The sequence below is a fragment of the Peromyscus maniculatus genome, chromosome 7 (assembly GCF_049852395.1).
Source record: "Peromyscus maniculatus bairdii isolate BWxNUB_F1_BW_parent chromosome 7, HU_Pman_BW_mat_3.1, whole genome shotgun sequence".
NCBI classification, from domain to species: Eukaryota; Metazoa; Chordata; class Mammalia; order Rodentia; family Cricetidae; genus Peromyscus; species Peromyscus maniculatus.
Window position 1 is genome coordinate 60,868,809 of NC_134858.1, and position 20,990 is coordinate 60,889,798.

General features: G+C 40.6%; 1 protein-coding gene and 1 long non-coding RNA gene across 41 annotated transcripts in view; one reads left to right on the forward strand and one right to left on the reverse strand.

Moving 5' to 3' along the window:
• The window catches only part of Iqch (IQ motif containing H), a 183,348-nt gene that overhangs the window by 98,210 nt on the left and 64,148 nt on the right, over positions 1 to 20,990 (reverse strand). For all 40 annotated transcript variants that reach the window (XR_013052782.1, XR_013052779.1, XR_013052776.1 and 37 more), the window contains 4 exons: positions 14,453 to 14,529; positions 12,513 to 12,551; positions 1,842 to 2,393; positions 1,046 to 1,112 (listed from right to left, as the gene is read on the reverse strand). Coding sequence is in view for 31 of the 40 variants with exons in the window: in XM_076576479.1 (XP_076432594.1) it covers positions 1,046 to 1,112; positions 1,842 to 2,393; positions 12,513 to 12,551; positions 14,453 to 14,529 (735 nt within the window). In the remaining 9 variants the exon portion in view is untranslated. The remainder of the gene's footprint in view (positions 1 to 1,045; positions 1,113 to 1,841; positions 2,394 to 12,512; positions 12,552 to 14,452; positions 14,530 to 20,990) is intronic.
• LOC107402197 (uncharacterized) overlaps positions 1 to 20,990 on the forward strand; it is a 60,160-nt gene that overhangs the window by 32,132 nt on the left and 7,038 nt on the right. The window lies entirely within an intron of this gene.

Genomic DNA, 20,990 nt, shown 5'->3' on the forward strand with positions numbered 1-20,990 from the left:
TATGAAGTAATTATAATATTTCTCTTTCATATTACTATTTAGATGTGATGTTTCTTTACCACACACCAGTATTCAAACAGGAATTCCCACATTGGCGGGAATGTTTTACTACATTAGATCACTGGCTGTATTGCTCTACTTAAAAGGACTTAATAAAGCACTAATAGGTAATATTGAAATCCAGTGGGGTTTGCTGTTTGTCAAAACTCTACTAAGTCAGTGTAAACAAAATCCAGCCTCCTTCAGGAAACTGAACAGTCTAGGCAGAGGGAAACACGAAGCGAAGCCAGCAGCCAGCAAAGGCAAACACCAGCAGCAACTCATGTCTGAAGCGAACTTCCAGCACAAACTTCTGAATTTCCCCATGTCATTTTGGCACACCTATTTTACCACTGCATTTCAGACAACAGCTTTTCAGTTCCCCAATTCATAAATGTAATTAAATAATTACATTAGTGCTAATTAACATGAAACTGCAGATTATTTAAGCGCAAAAAACACTATTCAACTTCTTAATTATTCTTGTTCACACAGCATTTCCTTTTGCTCAGGCGCCCTAGGTGCAAATAAAACATCCCATCTGCTCGCAATTAGAACTAAATAATTTCAGAGAATGTAGCTTATCATTTTGACTGCACATTTGATTAAAAACAGTGTACAAGCAATATCCTGGCTTATTGGCGTAACAGCAACAACACACACAAGCCTGTGTTCTTCCATCATTAAAGAAGATCGAAAACATTATCTGTTATTTCAGGGGGAAAAATACAACTTTTTAGTTCATTTCATACAGATGAAAGCGAATTACAGCAAATCACCTCTCCACTGAATAGCAGCCCCCACATAATGACTTTATTTGCTTAATCCCCAAATTAAACGCCGTTTCGAGCGAGGGCCCTGTGTTATTACTCTCATCATGTCGAGAACATTTTCCTGCCGAGACCAATTTGAATAAAACAAGGGGCCTTCCTTGAACTCAATCAAGGAGCCATAATGTGGTGGGTAATAGAGGTTGCTGATAGATTTGCAGGCAAAAGTGTTATACCTAATGATGGGATATGGATAATAGTCCTCCTGGAGGTCCTGATGCGACTCCAGTTGGCTGCCAGATGCTGAAAAGCAAGAAGAGCATTGATCAGTGACAGGAAGCTGTAGTGGATTCATCTAGTCAAACTTCAGCTGTTTTTCCACTGTACAGTTAAGCCAGGCATAAATTATATTAATTGATTTAATTACATACTTAAAACATCTTCCCCAATTAATTTAATTAGGTGGCTACATGATGCTACTGGCAGGGGAAGATTAGAGGCAGCTCACTTAATTAACAGAATATGAATGAAAAAAAGAGAAAGCAAACATAAATGAAATTGTGAGCACTAATTAAAAGGCTGTCTGCAAACTTAAATACTTTCTGACAAAGTGGTGACAGCAATGTAGACAAGTGAGGATTTTTTCCTAGCAAATTAAAATGTCAGAAGGTATGCGTGTAGTATATATATACATATATATGTGTGGAGAAAAGGTAGTGCAGTTAGAACATTGACTTTCCAACACAACTCCCATAGTCAAAACAAAAAAAAAGCATTTTCTTTTCTTTTATAGAAAGATTGCAACAGATTTTTCAGGCATATAAGCCAGACTCTGGGTGAAGACTAAAATACGCTGCACAAACAATCACAGAGTCTGTGCATCTTATTCTGAGGAGACATATAATTGCAGGATTCTGGGTGGGAGGGTGGCTGGAGAGGGAAGGGAAGATAAAGAGACAGGTTATTGCAGTTGTTCAAGCAAGAAATGTTTAGAAAAAGAGGTCTGCTTTAACAGCTGGCAGCCTGGCGCACCTTGGCTCGAATTCGGAAATTCTCCAGGTGTCTCTGGCGAGATTCCTTCAGTATCTTCTTTAGTCTTGACTTGTGGCAATGTAAAAGCCACGCAAGGGCGATCACACCTGAGGCCCACTTCTTCTGGCGATAACCAATGAAGAATTTTCTCGCCTTAAAACATTTCCATGTGGCTTGGATCTTGATGGCAGCCTCCGTCTTCCCATCTTGGCCCTTGTACCTCTGTCCCGGAAGGTTTATCAGCATTTGGATGTGACCTGGGTTCTCTAACACTAACAGAACATCACTTCTGGTAAGTTTATTCTTCAGCTCAAATTCTGGAAGCAGGGACATCAAACTCTTCCCTTTTACTTTGGCTTCTGATATTGCATAGTCCTTGAGAAACTTCTCAATTTGTTCCAAGAGAGAAACAATACTTCCCCAGGCTAAGCTATAATGTGCCTTGAATGCTAAGAAGTCTGGGGCTGCCTTATCTATGGTGCCATCATAAATAACAAAGTCATAATCCCACGGTGATTTCAAAGTCTTAGATGGTGTAGTAACGATCAGGGCCTGGGAAAAGAAAGTTTACCAGAGGTGAAATATCCTATGATCCCTTTAAGAGTGTGATTGACACATATGTACTACCACTTCATCAATTACCAGTTAGTGATGGGAAAATATGGTTGCTAGAACTGATTTTACATATGTACATCAGGATGTCAAAGTAATGTCATTAAGGATATCTTAGTGATCATGAGATGCTATTAAACTGTCATAAAAACTGTTATTAAACTGTTATAAAAGTTATAATATATAGATATAACAGTTTATAAATATATAAACATATATATCTTCATTATATGAAGTACATATATATCTGTTTATAATATATAATGATCTGTTTCCTTGAGTCATTTTATAACAGTTATATATAATATTTATATATACATTTATCCTTATATATATGGTCAGCTGACCATATCAAAGGAAACCAAAAGCAGAAACTTTTATGATCTATTTCCTTGAGCCATTTTATAAATTATATATACAATACAGATATATGTCTTTGTTTTATATATAATTTATAAATATTAGCTTTATATTATAGTTATATAGTTATATATAATTATAATTCATATTTAATCATAATTATATATAATATATAAATATATACTCTCTTGCAATTCTGTCTGCACCCATGGTCTTAGAGAACTATGTTGCTGATTCTTTGGTTTTTGGGGGGTTTTTTTGGCTTGTTTGTTTGTTTTGTTTTTTCAAGACAGGGTTTCTCTGTGTAGCTTTGGTGCCTTCCCTGGAACTCACTCTGTAGCTCAGGCTGGCCTTGAACTCACAGAGATCTGCCTGCCTCTGCCCGCTAAGTGCTGGGATTGAAGGCATGTGCCACTGTCACCTGGCCTGATTCCTTGTTATTAACTTGTCATCAACCCTAAAAACGGAAATACACTATTTTATGTGTAAATGTCCAGAGAAATCCTCTAGGAGTGGGATGGTGGGTGATATTTTTTAAAGTATTTTTCTATATTAAAAACACCATGAATTATGTTAAATCAAATCAGAAGAGATTTGAATGACAAAAGAAAAAACATAATATCACCCTCACATAAAGTCAAGACAACCAAACCTGGGTCTGGTTGCATAGGCCTGTCATCCCAACTGCTTGGAGGAGTGATCAGGAATAAGGAGCGTAAGTCTGAGACTTGCCTGGACTCCAGAGTGACTTCCTGCCCATCCTGCACAACTTAATGAGAGACCTTATCTCAGAATAAAAAAGGAAAAAGCACTAAAGATAGGGTCCATGGTGGTGCTTGCCTAACAAACATGAGGCCCAAGAGTCAAGCCTTCGACTAAAAAGAAAATCTGGCCAATAAAACCACTGCGTTTCAGTTACTGATACTTGTTGCACGAGAAAGAGGCATTCGGCACCAGGATCCAAAAGTTGCTGGTGACTAAGAAAAGAGGGAGGGAGGAAACAAGGAGGCATGGGTGTTCCTGCCTTGAAATCCCTCGGTGAGGAAGATAGTAATCTACCATGATGGCTGTTTCTGCTTTCTCGGGATTTAAGAGGTCAGTTATCTTCAGCATAGCCATTGAACATACATATGCCCGTTTGTATCAAATCACAGGATTATATTGTTCTCTGCGATTTTAAGAGCTCTCACCAAACTCAAAGGAGAAAAACAGTGAATTTATCAATAACTGCTGTGCCATGGCATTGCCAGGTTAGGATGGTTCATGCTTTGTCTCAAATAACTATGAACTGTGAGTAATCAATAGGTACAAAGCAAAAAACACTCTAAGTCTTGGAGTCTCAGAGAAAAAAGTAAGACAAGATTTATATTTATACTAAAGACACAGTAACCAAACACAGTGAAATAGAAAACTTCAAATTTCATTCTCAGGTTCTAAGGAGAATAATGAACTGTCATCTCAAGTCAAAATACTAAGTCTCAAAGGGGCAAGTCCCCTTATCATTAGATGCCAACTCCAAAGAGCAATGATCTTTTGCATACTTTTCACTGGAGAACTGTTATAAGGCATAAGAGCAGTGGAAAAAGTCTTTTTGCCAAGATTATCTCTCTTTCTGATCTAATCAAGACAGCAAGAGAATGTAAATTGTTTTACAGATGGAAGTAAATTTCTTCTTCCTGAGTGAGCAAGAGAGAGTTTGACAAAGAATGCTCCAATTAGCAGATGTTAGTGCTGGCAGGATGAGCCGTGAGTCCGCGGAGAAGACGGCAGGTGGCACATGTTCCCAAAGAAATAGCCCATGGCTACACTTCCACCTCCCTGCAAGGATGGGTTCTGATGGTGGAAGGCAGAATTCAGAGAAGAATGGCAGGGCTCCATCAGTGAGAAACAGATATGCAGAATGGCCACAGATGGCCATGCATGGAGCTGGCCGGTCTTGCTAGTCACATGTTTGATCCAGTCATGAAGACTCAGACCCCTATAAGAAGCAAAGGCTATAGATGGGTGATTTGCCAGAGAATCCTGTCTCCTTAAAGATGTTCAGATAATTCCAAAATTCCTTATTCTTATGGGGAATAAATAGTAAAGGAGTGGGGCTATCTATGAAACCAAACAGTCTGGAGCAGGGATTCAGAAGGGAAAAGACTCCCTCATCTCTCTCAGACAATGCCTCTCTGCAGGCTGGGTCCAGGATATCTATGTACATCCACAAACATGGATTAGATCTTCTGATGGAATCACCTAGGTTGGACTGGAGTTGTAGACTTTAACAGGGGTTGTTTTAGAACAAAAGGATTCCACCTTTTTACCTTCGTGGATGAGATACCTGCTCTCAAAGGAAACATGCTCCTGGACACCAAACAGACCACTCAGGTGCCAGGAAGCTATGGGTTTGGAGTCAGCTAAAGCATCGCTGTAGTACATCTGTCACAGAGAATGCCACACATGGGAGTACTTCAGACTTAGAGCAAGAAAAGACATGCCTCTCAAGAGAAAGGCTTCCCAAATTAAAGCAGTGTATCAGCATTGTGAGATGCACTGAGCAGGTGAAGGCAGAGCTGCTTCCCAGCCTGCTAGGAATGAGAGCCCTGATTAAAGGTCATGTCATGCTTCAGGTGCTGCCTCCTTCTGTTCTTCCTTTATCTCCACTAACTTGTCTAGTATCATGTGCTGGTGTCCCCCACACCCTTCCATTTCTTCCTCTTTTGTTTATAATGCCCTGCTCTCCCAGTGTGGTATTACTAAATAGCAAAGTGGGGTGGCTGTGTTGAGACATCTACATCCTCTCACCCTCTTCTTTCTTGGGACCACAGCTACACCCATCCCTAGACCAATCCACCCTCCCCCTGCAGCTGGAACCTGTAACTGTGGCCTAATTATTAGCATCCTGCTCTAACTGACTGAGTCAACAAGCTGGGAAATGCTCTTTTTCATCTGCAAAGTGTAATCACTAATTAGGTGACTTTCAGAGTTTCTGGAGCAGTTATTTAGGGGAAATTCTAAATCTAAAAGCAGAGGAAGGCAGGATGATGACCTGTGCTGGTAAGACCCAATGTGAAGCAACATAGATAGGCCCAGGACGGCAGCTGTACTAGAAAATTTAGGAAGAACATCTGCAAAAATGCAGAGAACACATTCAGGAAAAAGAACTTACTTCTAAGCAGATTTTTTTTTTTGTACCAGGTATCGAACCCAGGGCTTCATGTATGCTAGGTAAGCACTCTACCCTTGGGCTACATTACCAGACCCAGGCTAATTTCTTTTTCATTATTGCTGCTGTTATTTTGAGACAGGATCTCACAATATAGCCCAGGCTGCACTTAACCTCAGCCTCTTGATTGCTAAGATTACAAGTATGCAGGCCTGGAGAAATGGTTTAGTGGTTAAGATCACTGGCTGTTCTTTTTAGATTCTAGAGGAATCTAAAATTTAGAAGATACAGGTTCAATTCTTAGCTCCCACAAGGTGCTTTACAACTATCTGTAACTCCAGGTCCAAGGAATCGAACTCTCTCTTCTGACCTCTGCAGGTACTAGATATCCTTGCAAGAAAACATCCATATACATAATTTTTTTAAATTATAGGCATGCACCATCATATCAGGCTAAGATGAATTTCTTATTGAAAAAAATCATTTTCATATATATGGACAGCAGATGGACATAGTATCAAACTGATCTACTATTTATAAATTCCATCTCCTAGTAGTGAATAGTGGGATACCTGGGAAATCTGATGTGGATGACACCTTTACAGAATGATAATCATTCCACTACCTAGAAAGAGAGACTACAAAGTAGTTGGAAGTTTTCCTGTGTCCCGGCCAGCCAGTGGCTGGGACAAATCTCTCCCACTCGTGTCTCCCAAGTAAACACATAACTGCTTGGTCATTAGCTCAGGCTTATTACTGACTAGCTCTTACACTTAAATTAGCCCATAATTCTTATCTATGTTTAGCTATGTGGCTTGGTACCTTTTCTCATTCTGCCTTGTCATCTTGCTTCCTCTGTGTCTGGTTGCTGACTCCTGACTCAGCCTTCCTCTTCCCAGAATTCTCCTTGTCTGCTTATCCTGCCTATACTTCCTGCCTGGCTACTGGCCAATCAGCATTTTATTTATCAATCAATCAGAGCAACCCACATCCACAGCATACAGAATGACTTTCCACAGCACTACAATACTCTGCTGCAGAAACCAATGTTTGGTTTCTCATTCACTAAAACACATCCATTAGGAATGGTCTAGGTGATTGCACTGTAGAGCTGAGAAAACTCTTCCTGAGTATATAGTTCTAAATGAGAGCTTAGATTAAGGGATGAAGAGAGTTTCCCTTAAGTCTTTATTATTCCTCAAAGATGTCATTTGTCTGACCTTGTTTTTTATTTCTAGTGAAGGTCCTCAATGTGTCAATTTTTGTATAAAACAAAGTTGAGACCCTCAATGGGCTCAAACTGTTCAAAAGACACAACATTCAGAGAGAGAGAGAGAGCTGCTGACTTAATTGGGCTTAGGAACATAGAATAAGCACAGTTCTGAATTTTAAAACATAAGGGATATTGAAAGTCACTACCTTTGCCTTTTGCTCAATAGACTATTAGGGGCCCAACAAAACAAGATTTGGCCCTGAAGTCCACTATCCTGGGTTCAAATCCAAGCTCTGCCAAAGTCTGATGCATACTGTAGGCAAGACACTAACTATCCTGTGTGGCCCTGGATTTTACCATCTGCAAAATGGGAACATTCACAGAGACCTTTTCACGTGCCTCACCTTGCCACAGTGGTTATAATATAGGTGGAAAAATTGATGCTCAGAGATGGCAAACGTGTTGTGTAAGATCCTAACTCTTAGTGGAGCTCCTAGGACAATGTTTTTGCTATGATTTAAAAAAAAAAAACAAACTACATTCCTAAATATTCCCCAATACATACAGAACTAAAGGGAAGAGTTCCTAGGTGATGTTTCCCCCACTATCTTTTCATTGTCTTTCCTTGTTCCTCTTTGTGTTCTCATGGCATTTTCTCATTTTGCTCTTCCGTACCTTACCCTGTATTGTTCCTGTCCCATGCCTCTCAGTTCTCATAGTCTAATGTTCCCAGAATTCTCTGCATGGCTCCTTTTTGAGCTGTGTTCTCCTTCAACCTTCTAGTAACCTCTTCTGTCTGAACCAAACTGTCCTTGCCTTGATCTGATATTTCTCCTTATTTGCTGGGCTAGATGGCAATTTGTTAAAGTAATCCCCATGAATACAAAAGGAAATATTACATGGTTTAGTGGGAAAATGGTGACTTTGAAGCCAGAAGACCTGGAATCTAGTCTATACTGCCTTCCTCTGTAGTCTCTTGAAGTCACCTCTTCCGCAAGACTTGAGTTTCTATTAAGAAACCACTTAATAGGTACTTCCAATTTGCCACCATATGTCCTCTCTGACATAACATGTCACCCCTCTAGATGTATTGGCTTTTTTCTTATTATTTTTTTTTGTTTGTTTGAGACAGCGGCTTCAAACTTGCTATAGAGCAGAAGGTAGCCTTTAGCTGCTGGTCCTGCTGTCATCACCTTTTGAATGCTGAGCTGGCAGGCATTTGTCACCATGCCTGATTTTATGCAGTCCTGGGGACCAATCCAGGGACCTGTGCATGCCAAACAAGCACTGTTCCTCCTGAGCCACATCCTCAACCTATTATCTCTTTAAACAAACTCCTAGAGTTAGTAAAACCCTGAAACCAATTCGAGGACCTCAATGCCGGCACTTTCTGACCATGAGAAAGACCTGGGAGATTCTCTTCTCCATTTTTATACATAATATTATCTGCAGCAACTTCCTAATCAAAATGGATGACAAAGTACCCACACTACCTTCTGTGCAGGATTGAGAAAGCCCCAAAGAGTCATATTCTAGAATTCTGAGGTGTGTGAGTGAGCAGGACAATCCTTAGACTGCAAGACTTGGAAGCTACCTAAGACTGGACCATCAGAGTGCACAACCCATACAAAGGGCATAAAAGGAAGAAAGAGCAGAGAGAGACACATGAAGGGAAGGAACCGAGTGTAAAGCCACTTGTATCAGCCACAGTTTTCTAGAATAACTTCAGCCATTCCTTTGAAAGAGGCCATCAAATAGGTCTTCCTCAACTCTGAGACTGTTCTAAAGAGGAAAGTCCCATGCTTAGGTAAGCTCTCATGGAACAAAAACACCCAGTCCATCAAACCCATATGAAAAATCAAACAGCAGGACCAGAGAGGCATTTTAAATAGATGGGGTCTGTTTTCAGTCAAATGTGAAATTCCCTTTTCCAGAGGCACTTTTTACTTCAACTACAACATTGATTTCATCTTTTCTGATACCCTTCAAATGCTCGCTGAGAAAATGTGGCACAGTTAAGGACCACTTGGGACAATTATGATGGATGAGTTGAGTCTGCTGGGGATATGCACAGGAAGTGTGACAAGCTGGGGCTCAAAGGCAGCTTCATTCCCAGGTCCCTAAGCAAAGACACATCATTTTCTCTGTAGGCACAGGAGAAAAAGCCGGACTTGTAAAGGAGTGCCATTAACACAGAAGTGAAGCTTGGCATTCCAGTTGTCCTTAAGAAAAGGTGTGTGTAGAGGAAGTCTGCTGGTCATGGACCACTAAAGAGTCTTTACAGGATTCTCACAGTGCTTCGCTTGGGCACATTCTCAATAGCTATGTGATGTGAGTATTCTGCTTTATTTTTCTTCTAAGTATGGCTCGTTCTAGGACATTACAGTAGATGTCTGTCATCTGCCTTCCTCAGTGAAAGAGAAGTCTCAAGAGGGCCAGACGTTTGTTTCGTTCACTGTTGTGTTTGGCTGTCACTGTGGTCCATTGTTGATGCACAGTAATAAGTCAGTGAGGATTTTCTGAGTGAGTATATGTACATTTAACTTTAACTTCAGAGCTACTTGGACTGGCTTACAGCACAAAGCTGTTTTGTGATCAGGTAAGATGTCTGACATGTATAATTTACTATTGAACAACATAATGGCCATAAAAATTATGGGATATATTTAGTTGCAGAATATTATATAGTGAGTTTTAAAAACATTGTACAAGCTTTTGATAAAGTATTAAAACAAAATCAAAGTTAAAGACACGGTATGATGAGAATACAGGAACATGACAAGGCTTAAATACTGCCAAAGGGTTATGATATCATCAGAAGATCTCCCATACTTGGCATTTTTCTCCTTTCTAGACTTTATTTTTTCCTGAGTAATCATTAAAAAGTGTGTTAAGTGAAATACATAAAGGAGGATAAATATTACTTTGTGGACTGCTGATAAGTAAACCTCTTTTCTGATGTGTATAAATAAAATCATTTACATGCAACAAGTATATGTAGTAAGCAATGTTGACAAGATTATAAAAGTAATCCTTACAGTTTCTTCTTTCAATTGCTTTTTTTTTTTTTTTTTTTTTTGGTTTTTTGAGACAGGGTTTCTTTGTGTAACTTTGCGCCTTTCCTGGGACTCACTTGGTAGCCCAGGCTGGCCTCGAACTCACAGAGATCCACCTGGCTCTGCCTTCTGAGTGCTGGGATTAAAGGCATGCGCCACCACCGCCCGGCCCTTTCAATTGCTTTTTACATGAAAAAAACTGCTTTTCAAATAAAGTCATATAATTAAGTTTACTTTGAAAGTTTAACGCCAAAATGCTTAGGTGGGAGGGGCAATTTATTAGGGAAAGTTAAAACAGCTTCTAAAAGATTCTGCAGTCTCTTTTTTTTGGGGAATGTTGCCCCCTCTTCCTTAAATAACATGTTAGGAGAGAGAGACAGAGGGATGGAGACAGACACAGAGAGGCAGAGAGACAGAAAGACAGGGGGGCAGAGGGGTAGACCTTGACTGGCTTTTGACTATATACATGTATGTGTGTGTATGTATATATATATTGTCAAATATTATATATATATATATATATATATATATAATACATATAATAGAAATGAGAACAGATGAGGGCAGTGACAGGTTCAATGCTGCACAAGTTGTCTAATTAAAATGGTACAGCAAAATCATCCATAAAATATTGTTTTCCACTGAGGCAATCACAAGAATATACTGGAAAGATGCTAAAGAAACTAACACTACAAATATTCCTCACCCCAGCCTGCCTAACGCTGGGATTACAGACATGCCTCAGCACCCCAGTAGTTTTTGAGTATCTATTTAATTGATCGAGAAGACAGAAAGGCTATCTCTATTGAAGCTGATCAAAGCAGACATGACAGCAGAGGTGACAGCTGCTGTCTGGTAGGGAAGGAAGCAGAGACACAAACTTATCATCTCAGCAGAAGCACTGGGAAGGGAAAGCATTAAATACACTGGGTAGGAGACACATAATACATTTTAAAAGGACTGTCACTGTGAATGGTTGAGATTTGTAGGTTTCTAATGCTTTGGGGGTTTGGGACTCATGCAGTCCAGTTTCCTGTACCAGCTCGGTCATTTCCCTTGGATGACTTGCCTCTCCTTGTCTGATTCCTCCTATTCATATGGGAATAATAATAGCACCTACCGCCTAGAGATGTGAAAACAAGGGAGGCACCCCACTGAGGATGTCAGGAACAGAGCCCAGTGCAGAGTGGGCACCCAGTACAGGTTAGCACAGCAGTTATACTAGAGTACTATTTGGAGGACGAGCCCCCAGGAAAGAGCTCCTACCCTGGTATATGAGCCTCACACTGCTCTTTTGCCTCTGGCTGCCCAGGGGCAGTGACAGCACAGAGGTTCTTCCATCATCACGAGGGTTCAGTAAGCATGAGAGGGCATCATGCCACATTCACAGGACATGCTGAAGCCACATTAGCAGTTCCTAAGTGTGCCAGGAATAAAGCCTTGGGGTTCTTTAAAAAATGTTCTCTTTTTGAGGTACAGAGTAAAATAAAGCTCACAGTTTCTCCATAGTGGGAAGTCATGGGAATGAGAAGGAAGACCTAATTGCACTGGTCAGTTATCTGGGAGCAATGCATGCACGTTCAGGACGGTTGGCAGTCACTGCTGTAAGCCCAGCCTTATGCACCATTGCTGAGGAGGAGTGGACGGGCCCCCTCCTCAGTGCCCGGGAGTCCAGTGGATTTCAGGTGCAAAGGTCTCACTGCCAATGCTGCCTGTTGGAATGGACCTTACGAAAATGTACCTGCCATACTGTGGGGACAATTTTGTTTTTCCTTTTTTTTTTTTTTTTTTTTTTTTGGTGGTGTTGCTGTTGCCTTGGTTGCCATGAACAGCTTAATTCTAAATTCCGTTTCCTCAGCCTACTTTACATAAGCATAAGTGTACATACACATACATCCACATGTAAGCAAGTGCCAAGAGACCACTACACTCATTTTTAACATCTTGCTACTTTGTAGATATACTCTCAAATGATGAGAATCTTTGAAGCTAAAGACACACATGATTCAGCCACATTTTGAGGATGAGAAATCATTTGTTTGGACTGAAGACAGTGGCATGATTCAGTCCTGACAGATCAAAGAAATGTTTTTCACTTTAAGTGAACCACAATTATTATTTTTTAAATCATGATCTAATTTTTTTTCATAAAGGAAGTGCAAAAGAACTTTGGCGGCAACTCCCGCCGTCAAGTGGCCTCCCATACTCCTGCCCTGAAGCAAAAGGACAGGGCATCAGGTGACAGATCCCACATTCTAACTAGTCACAAAATTACAGACCTTCCTGGTGTGGAGTCCTCTTGACTTTTTGCCTTTCCCCTAAAATGAAGAATGAGACACAGCTGAAATCAAAATGACTCTCATGGGCAGTTTCACAAAACAAACAGAAGGCTTGGAGTCCTGTTCACCCCCCACCCTTTTTCCCTTCCCCTGCTGGGCCTGCCTGTTCCTACCCACACAGGCAGTAGCTAATAATTAGAAGGACCTTTCCTTCCCCCAGACATCCATACTGGGCATGCCCAAGCCCCATTTTCTTTGAGGAAAGGGTTTGAGAGAGTAAGTCTTTGCACACACAGCTGTAATGGGATGCTGAGTTCCACTTTCAGGGAACAGCACTCTGAAAGGCGTTTGTGGAAAAGGACTTCCTGTGGCATCCATCACACTTGGGGCTGGAGCCTAGAAGAGGGCCTGCAAGGGCTCCAGGAAGGAGCCCAGCACCTTGTGTTTGTCTCTTCACCGTTAGCATCCATGCCCAGTTTACCATCTACCGCTATTAAAGAGTCAATTCAGAGATGTACCAAGCTGAGGTCACAGCTTTTAAATATTACTACTTTTAAAAGTAGGGGAAACCTTTGCAAGTCAACTGAGGAAAATAATGCCAGGGCTAATCAGCATTTAGAAAACACATTCTCATTTAAAATTTTTTGAGGTAAACTGCTTCCTGGCTAAAACCTCACTGTGACATATGTATTACCTGTAGATCTGTTCTCTATAAAACAGAGGGAGCTGAGAACTAACTTGGAGTGAGAATGTAAACAGGTGCCTGGGCCCATCGCATTATGCACATTAGCCCATGGCCTCCTCACAGCCTGTTAAACAGCTGAATTTGAAACAATAATGGTGAGGGCCAAGCACCCGCCTGAAGGCCTGCCTGTCTGTGTTGGGATTTGGCCATTTGCATTGATTTTCTTTCTTTCTTCTTTTTTTTTTTTTTTTTTAACTCACGTTTTTCATGAAACGCAAATATTTGCCATGGCAACTGGGGTGTCACATGACATGCTGTTCCATAAGCAGCCTGGCAATCTCTTAAGAGGAAATGACCCACCAATGTTGAAAATGCACCCAACAACACCTCTTAAGGATGTTTGGGCATTTAAAGATGAAGATCCGGGAGTGCAGGTAGCAGTCTGCCAGGCATAGTGGGTAATTTCTCTGGAGTTGCTCTCCAATTCCTCTTTCTTTTATTCATGAGAGCAGCTAAAAACATGACTAAACAAGGCATACCAGAAAGAGTACTGCCAGATGCCTCTTTTTTATGGAGAAAAGTTTCAATTATCCTAAATCTGTCAGTGGTCCTTAAAATGAGAAAGCAACCTATGAAAAATGCTGGCCCCTTTAAACTGGAGACATCTTCAGGAGGGATAATGTTAGAGAACTTAATTTATTAATTTATTATATAAAAATTTATTAATTATATGTGAATTCACTTACTATTGATTTATTAAAGTTTAATAAATTTATTTACTAAACACTAGTTAAAGGACCCCCCTTTCCTCACCATGGTTTTCTGTGCAAACTTGGAGGTCTTGTCTTTCCTTATGCTTAAAGACAAATGAGATAAGGTAAAAACCTCTCCGTAACACACCTAATATACTACAGATGTAGATGGAAAGCGGGAGTTTCTGTACCCCAGACTCCTGGCCTCTGACCAGCTGCTCGCATAGGCTGATTGCTTCCTTGCTAATCTCACAATAATGCAATGGCTCTGGCTATTTCAGACCCCACCTACAGTGTCCTGGAGTTGACTTGTACATTCATCTTCCCCTTTAAAAGCAGGAGCTGACTGTGTAGTTCAGTGGTAAGCTCTTTCTTAGCATGTGGGAGGCCCTGCGTTTGATCCATAACACCACAGAAAATAATACCAATAGTGGCTCCTTAGAGGCCACTGAAATGACGCCCATTCCAGTGCACAGCTTTCTCTCTGTTAGAAACATGAGTACCTTTGTCTTTGGTTTCTTGGGAGGCTCCGCCACTTCTGCTGGAACCTGGTGTGGCTTCTGAACTACAGCAAAGGGGGCTGTGGATGGAGGCAGGCAAAGTTATTTCTTCTGGAAAGAGAGGCTGAGCTGTTTGGTGGATGCTATGGGGTTCAGCTCCGAAGTCATGTGGCCCTGTCACCCACTGTTTGCTTACTCCCTCCATTTCCTGTACCCAATTGTGACGCCTCTGTGCCTGCTGACTCCAAAGCCAAATCTATGATAGGGCAACTACTTCCTGAGAACACACGGTCAGCCCACCTCATGCAAAATGCTTATGAAATGCTGGATGAAAATTAGACCTGAGAAGCACAAGGATTAGAGAGGAAAATTTGTCTCAAAATGAAGACTCCTTTAAATAGCCAGATTCCCAAGTTTATGTACAAGATAATTAATATAGTTGCATATGATAGACTATTTTATTGAATATCTATTAAAAAGATGACTAAACATTTGGCTTGATCTGTTTGGGAGGCAGCTGTGCGTTGGTGCCGGGTCCTGGGCTCGTTGCATGAGTTGGCTGTTTGAATCCTGGGACTTATGCAGGGACGCTTGGCTCGGTCTGGGAGGTGGGGAATGGACCTGCCTGGACTGAGTCTACCAGGTCGATCCCGGTCCTCGGGGGAGACCTTGATCTGGAGGAGGTGGGAATGGGGGGTGGGCTGGGGGGAGGGGGAGGGGGCGAGAGGGGGAGAACAGGGGAATCTGGCTATTATGTTGAACTGAATGGTGTTGTAAAATAAAAAAAAAAAGAAAGAAAACAAAACAAAAAAAAAAGATGACTAAAAATTAAAATGACTTGGGGGAACTAATATGGTGAATACCACCATAAGGATTATTTTTGAAATTAATTAATTTAGAGGCAACAACTCTCAGTCACATCTTTCCTGCCGACTGGCTGCAAACTCAACTACCCTCTGCAAATAGCCCAAGCCTGACATTCTAGGGAGAAAAACCCTATCATTATTCTTACCAAGGAAGAAAAGGATTTATTTAAATGGTTAGTTGAACACAAAGAAGTGAGTCTTCTTCTATCCCAGGTCCTTCAACTCAGTCCTCCTTTCTGTCAGTTCTGTAACAGCAGACTTTAATTGACTGATATTGACCAAAACTTAATAAATGATAGCAATGCACAACTTAGTCTCACTTGGAGGATTCAGTTAGCTCAGCCTCAAGTTGGGCTACAAGGAATCTTTTCATGTGTCTTTTAGAAGTAGCAAGAATTTCAGAGCATCAAAACTTGCCACACAAGGAATTTGTTGCATTTGGCCTGGCTGTTCCCACTCTCTGATTCCCCTGGCTTCTAGCAAGTCTTTCTGTGACTGTTCCCCACCCTGCTGTCCAGTGCACCAGCGTCTGCAGACCCCATTAGAAGCCTACAAGCTCTTGCCTTGACCTTTGCACTCTTCTGTTCCATTGCTCACTTTGAACTCTGCTATCTACCTCTGCCCCATCCTGGGGTGTTTTGAATCCATGCATTCACCAGTAAAAAAAAAAAAACTGTTTTTTCCTAATGTCTACAGACTTGGTACAGTTTTTGTTTAACTTTTAGACTCCTAAAGACAAGTGAGCTTTGTAGCTAAATTCCTGTGCTTAGACAAGCCAGCAGTTGACAGATTTTGGACTTGGAAAGAATTTTGGTAAAACGCAAAGGTTTATACACTTTCCATGGATGAGCTAACGGACTCTGGAGGTTCTCAGGCACCTGCTCAGAGGTCGTCGCTTCGTTGTACTTTACTCCTTGGACTCGGATTATATGGAACACACACATTTGAGCAATGTGTCTGCATCTTTAACAAAACGGTATCCCTGGGATTGCCTGATTTGAAACTCAGTTTCCTTTCTGGAAAATGTCTATGACAAACAAACATTTCTAGGAAAAACATTGGCAGTTTCAGAAGGGGCAAAACCATTCATCTGTGAAGTACAAAATAAATAATTTTGTATGTGTAAATTTGTATGTGTAAAAATGTATTTTGGCTGCATGTATGTCTGTACACCACATACATGCTTGATGGCCACAGAATCAAGAAGAGGGCATTGGATCTCTTGGAACTAGAGTTACAGATAGTTGTGAGCTGCCACGTAGGTGCTGGGAATTGAAACTGGGTCCTCTGCAAATGCTCTTAACTGTTGAGCCATCTCTCCAGTCCCTTGGTTTCTTCTGTGACAAATCTATGTTTCTGTAGTAGTTACTAATACTTGCATATAAATAGTTACCTTCTTTCTTCCTGGATAATTTTAAAACCCTATTTTTCTTTCAAGGCAAGAACACACCCAGTTCCTAAGGTTGTCAGATTTAGCAAGAAATAAAGGACATGCAATTAAAAAGTTTAATTTTGGAAGTCAGTTTTAACTATATCTCAATTATTTGCTATATTTAGGTATCCAACAAAGGACAGAATGCTTATAAATGGACTGAACTGAGCACAACTTACCATGCTAAGTATTTGGTCTAAGTATATATAAATAAAAACACTGACCCTATCCCTGGATATTTCCCTGTCTTCCTGTGGCTAATGGTCATGTCATTTGATAGATTTAAGAGAAAATATGCCCAGCACCACTGTTTCCCCCTCCCCCTACCTAGAATGTGTATATAAGGCCCAGGTTTGCAGGGGGGCTCTTTTAGCCAAGACATGGTGAACATGGGGATGAAAACAAACATGCTGGAGTGTCAGTTAGAGAAAGCACCCGATAGTCCTCTCGCCCCCAAATGAATAGTGATTACCAAAAAGACTAAACCCAGAAAGTCCTAGCAAGGATGCAGACAAAATGAACACACCCTGTATACTGTGTAAGTAGAATTTCCTATGGTTGTAGAAACTAAATAGGTGTTGAGCAGACTATTATTAAATCTGCTGGCTGCACCCAGGATGAGGAGAGAGTGCAGCCGAATAGTTACAGAAGTGAGCCCTATAGGGAGCAGGACAGGAGCAAGCTTGAGGTTAGTTTGAGGTTACCCTGATTGGCTGCAGGCAGAACATTTCCCAGTAAGGGTGTGGAAGGAGCATGCTGTCTAATGCAGCCTACTGCAAAATTACAAATTCAGAAGACTTAATGGCAGGTTTCTTTTTTCTAGGTGGGTGTGTCCACTGGAAGAACTGAAACCCACTGCAGTCTTGTAAGCAAATCACTGGGGCAATGAGACAAAATGCTGTCACCACGTTAAACCCTGTCAATGGGAACATAAATTATGGAAAATGGAGGTTGCATGAGAATTACAAATAGAACTACCACATGATGATTGCCACATATGTGAACTCTAGACAGGTTAATGTCATAGAAGTCGAGAGTAGAGTGGTGGCAGACAAAGGCTTGGAGAGTAAGGGGAAGAGAGAAATGGGGAGATGTTGCTCAGTGGTATCGAATCACAGCGTCTTAGATTTCCATTGCTATGACAGAACATCCTGACCAAAAGCAATTTGGGGAGGAAAGGGTTTATTTCAGCTTACAGATTGTAGTCCATCATCCAGGGAGGTCAGAAAAGGAACTCAGAGCAGAAACCTGGAGACAGGAAACGATGCAGAGACCATACAGGAGTGCTGCTTACTAGTTTGCCCCCCAGGATCATTCAGCCTGATTTTTTTATATACCCCAGGTCTACCTGCCCAGGGGTAGCACTACCGAAAACAGCTGGGTCATCCTACATCAGTCCCTAAACAAAAAATGCCCCAAAGACTTGCCCACAAGCAAACCTTATGAAGGTATTTTCTCAATTTAGAGTTTTATTATTATTATTATTATTATTATTATTATTATTATTATTATTATTTTGGTTTTTCAAGACAGGGTTTCTCTGTGTAGTTTTGGTGCCTGTACTAGATCTTGCTCTGTAGACCAGGCTGGCCTCAACTCACAGAGATCTGCCTGGCTCTGCCTCCCAAGTGCTGGGATTAAAGGCGTGCACCACTGCTGCCTGGCTCAATTTAGAGTCCTTTTTCCTAAATGATTCTAGCTTATGTCAAGTTGATGAAAAATTAGCCAGCACATAATTAGAAAAGAACAAGAAGTTTTGGTGTGCTATTTTAAACAGTATAGTGACAGTAGATAATAATGTTCCATATATGTTAAAAGTCTAGAAGAAAGGATTTTAAAAGTTTCTACCATATAGAAATGATAAGTGTTTGAGGAGATGAATGTGTTCAACTTGGCTTAAACATTGTACAATACATTTATATGTCAAAACATAACATAGACCATTAATATGTGACATTTTATGTATCTGTTAAATAAAAATGTAAAAAAAATTACAAGGGAGTTTTAGGTCAGCATCATACATGAACAAAAAAATCATTCATGAACATTAAAACAATCATATATGATGAAGCAGTCATCATAAAAATGCCCCTTAAGCAATTATAAACATACTTCAAACAAATGAAAAAATATAAACTCTCTACAAAGAATTAGAATGTACGGAAAGAAACAAAACGAAAAAAATTTAAAATGCAATAACCTAAGTTCAAAAATACAGAAGACGAGTCAAAATTAAAATGAAGGAGACAAAGGATCAGTGATGTCGAAGATATAAAAACAGAAATCACTCCGGAGCTGTCTCATAACTGATGAAAACTTGAAAGTACCCGTGACTTCAGCAGATGCATGGCTTGGCTGCTGTATCGTGCTAAGTGCTAACGTGGAACATTACTCAGCAGTAAACAGGTAATTATCACAATGCACTTCAACTTAATCCAGCAACACATTAAAAAGAATAAATATCATGATCAAGGCAGATTAATTCCAGGAATGCAAAGATGACCCAACATATGTATTAGTTAAATGTAATACAGCATATAAACAGAATCAGATAAAAATCCTGTAGTTAGCCGGGTGGTAGTGGCGGCAGCAGAGCATGCCTTTAATCCCAACACTCAGGAGCAGAGGCAGGTGATCTCTGTGAGTTTGAGGCCAGCCTGGTCTACAGAGTGAGCTCCATGACAGCCAGGATTGTTTCACAGAGAAACTCTGTCTTGAAAAACAAAAAACAAAACAAAACAAAAAATCCTGTAGTTATTTCAATACACATAGAAAAAGCCTTTGACAAAGTTCAAGATCTTTTCATGATAAAAGCTCTGAAGACACTAGAAATAGAATGACCATACCTCACCATAATGGAGGCTACATATAGGCTATATAGCCTAATGATACCAGGAGTGTGAGAAAGCTCTAAAATGAGAAGAGACCAAGTGAGCAACTCTTCCCGTTCTCACTCTCTGGAGAGGCAAAGGAGCTCCGTGGATAAAGCACTTGCTCTCCAAGCATGAGAATGGGAGTTCAGATCTCTAGAACTCATCAAAGCTGTGGACACATGGTGGCCACCCATAATCCCAGGACTGAAGATCCAGAGACAGGGGATCTCCTGAGCTATAGCTCGAATCACTGGGATCATCGGCTCTGCGTTCAGAGACCCTGCCTCAGTAAATAAAATGGAGACGACACATTGCATGCACATATGTGCACCTGCCCACCACCCATGTGCCCCACACCCAAACACAAAACATATACACATACCACACAAATATACATTTATTTTTTAAATAGAAGAGGAGAGCTAGAAATAAGCCAAAGCAGTTACAGCTATATGATTTGTAACAAAGATAACAAAAACATGTATTGGAGAAAAGACGATCTGTTTACCAAGTGGTAGAAAACTGGATATCCACACATGGAAGACTGAAACTAAATCCTCACCTCTCACACTGAACAAAAACTAAACCAAAATGGATCAAAGACATTAAGGTAGTACCTGAAACTTTGAGCCTTCTACAGGAAAAAACACTTCAAGATCTAGACATGGGCAAAGGCTTTCTAAACAGCTAATGCTTCAAGAAATAATAACAAAACATGACAAATGGGATTACATGAAATTGAAAAGCTTTGTCACTGAAAAAGAAACATGAACAAGGGAAGAAACACCTTATGAAGTAGGATAAAAGCTTCGCTGGCTCTTCCTCCAGTAGGAGGTTCATGTTTAGAATATATAAAGGACGCAAAAATTAACACACAAGAAATATTAAAGTGAATAATAGGGAATTAAGCTGAAGAGAGGGTCTCCAAACAAGTACCAGTGGCCTATGAATATCAGAAAAGAATGCTCAGTGTCTCACAATGAATGCTATGGAGGATCCAGGGAGGAAAACGGAACACTGGTTCACACCTGTGGAGTTGTAAATTAGTCCAGCCACTATGGAAATCAGCAAGGAATTCTTCAAAAATAGGAACCATGTAAGTTCCATCTGATTCAGCCATATCACTTCTTGGTGTAGAAACAAAGGACTCAAAATCAGCCTACTATAGATATGCCTGTTTCTCCTTGAATCAGCCTGGCTGCCTATCAAGAGATAATAGATAAAACACACACACACATACACACACACACACACACACACACACACACACACACACACACACACACCAGGGCCTATTAAGATCACACCATTTACTGGAAAGTTCATGGGACCAGTCTATTTCCCATAAAAACAAATATTTCCTATTTTTC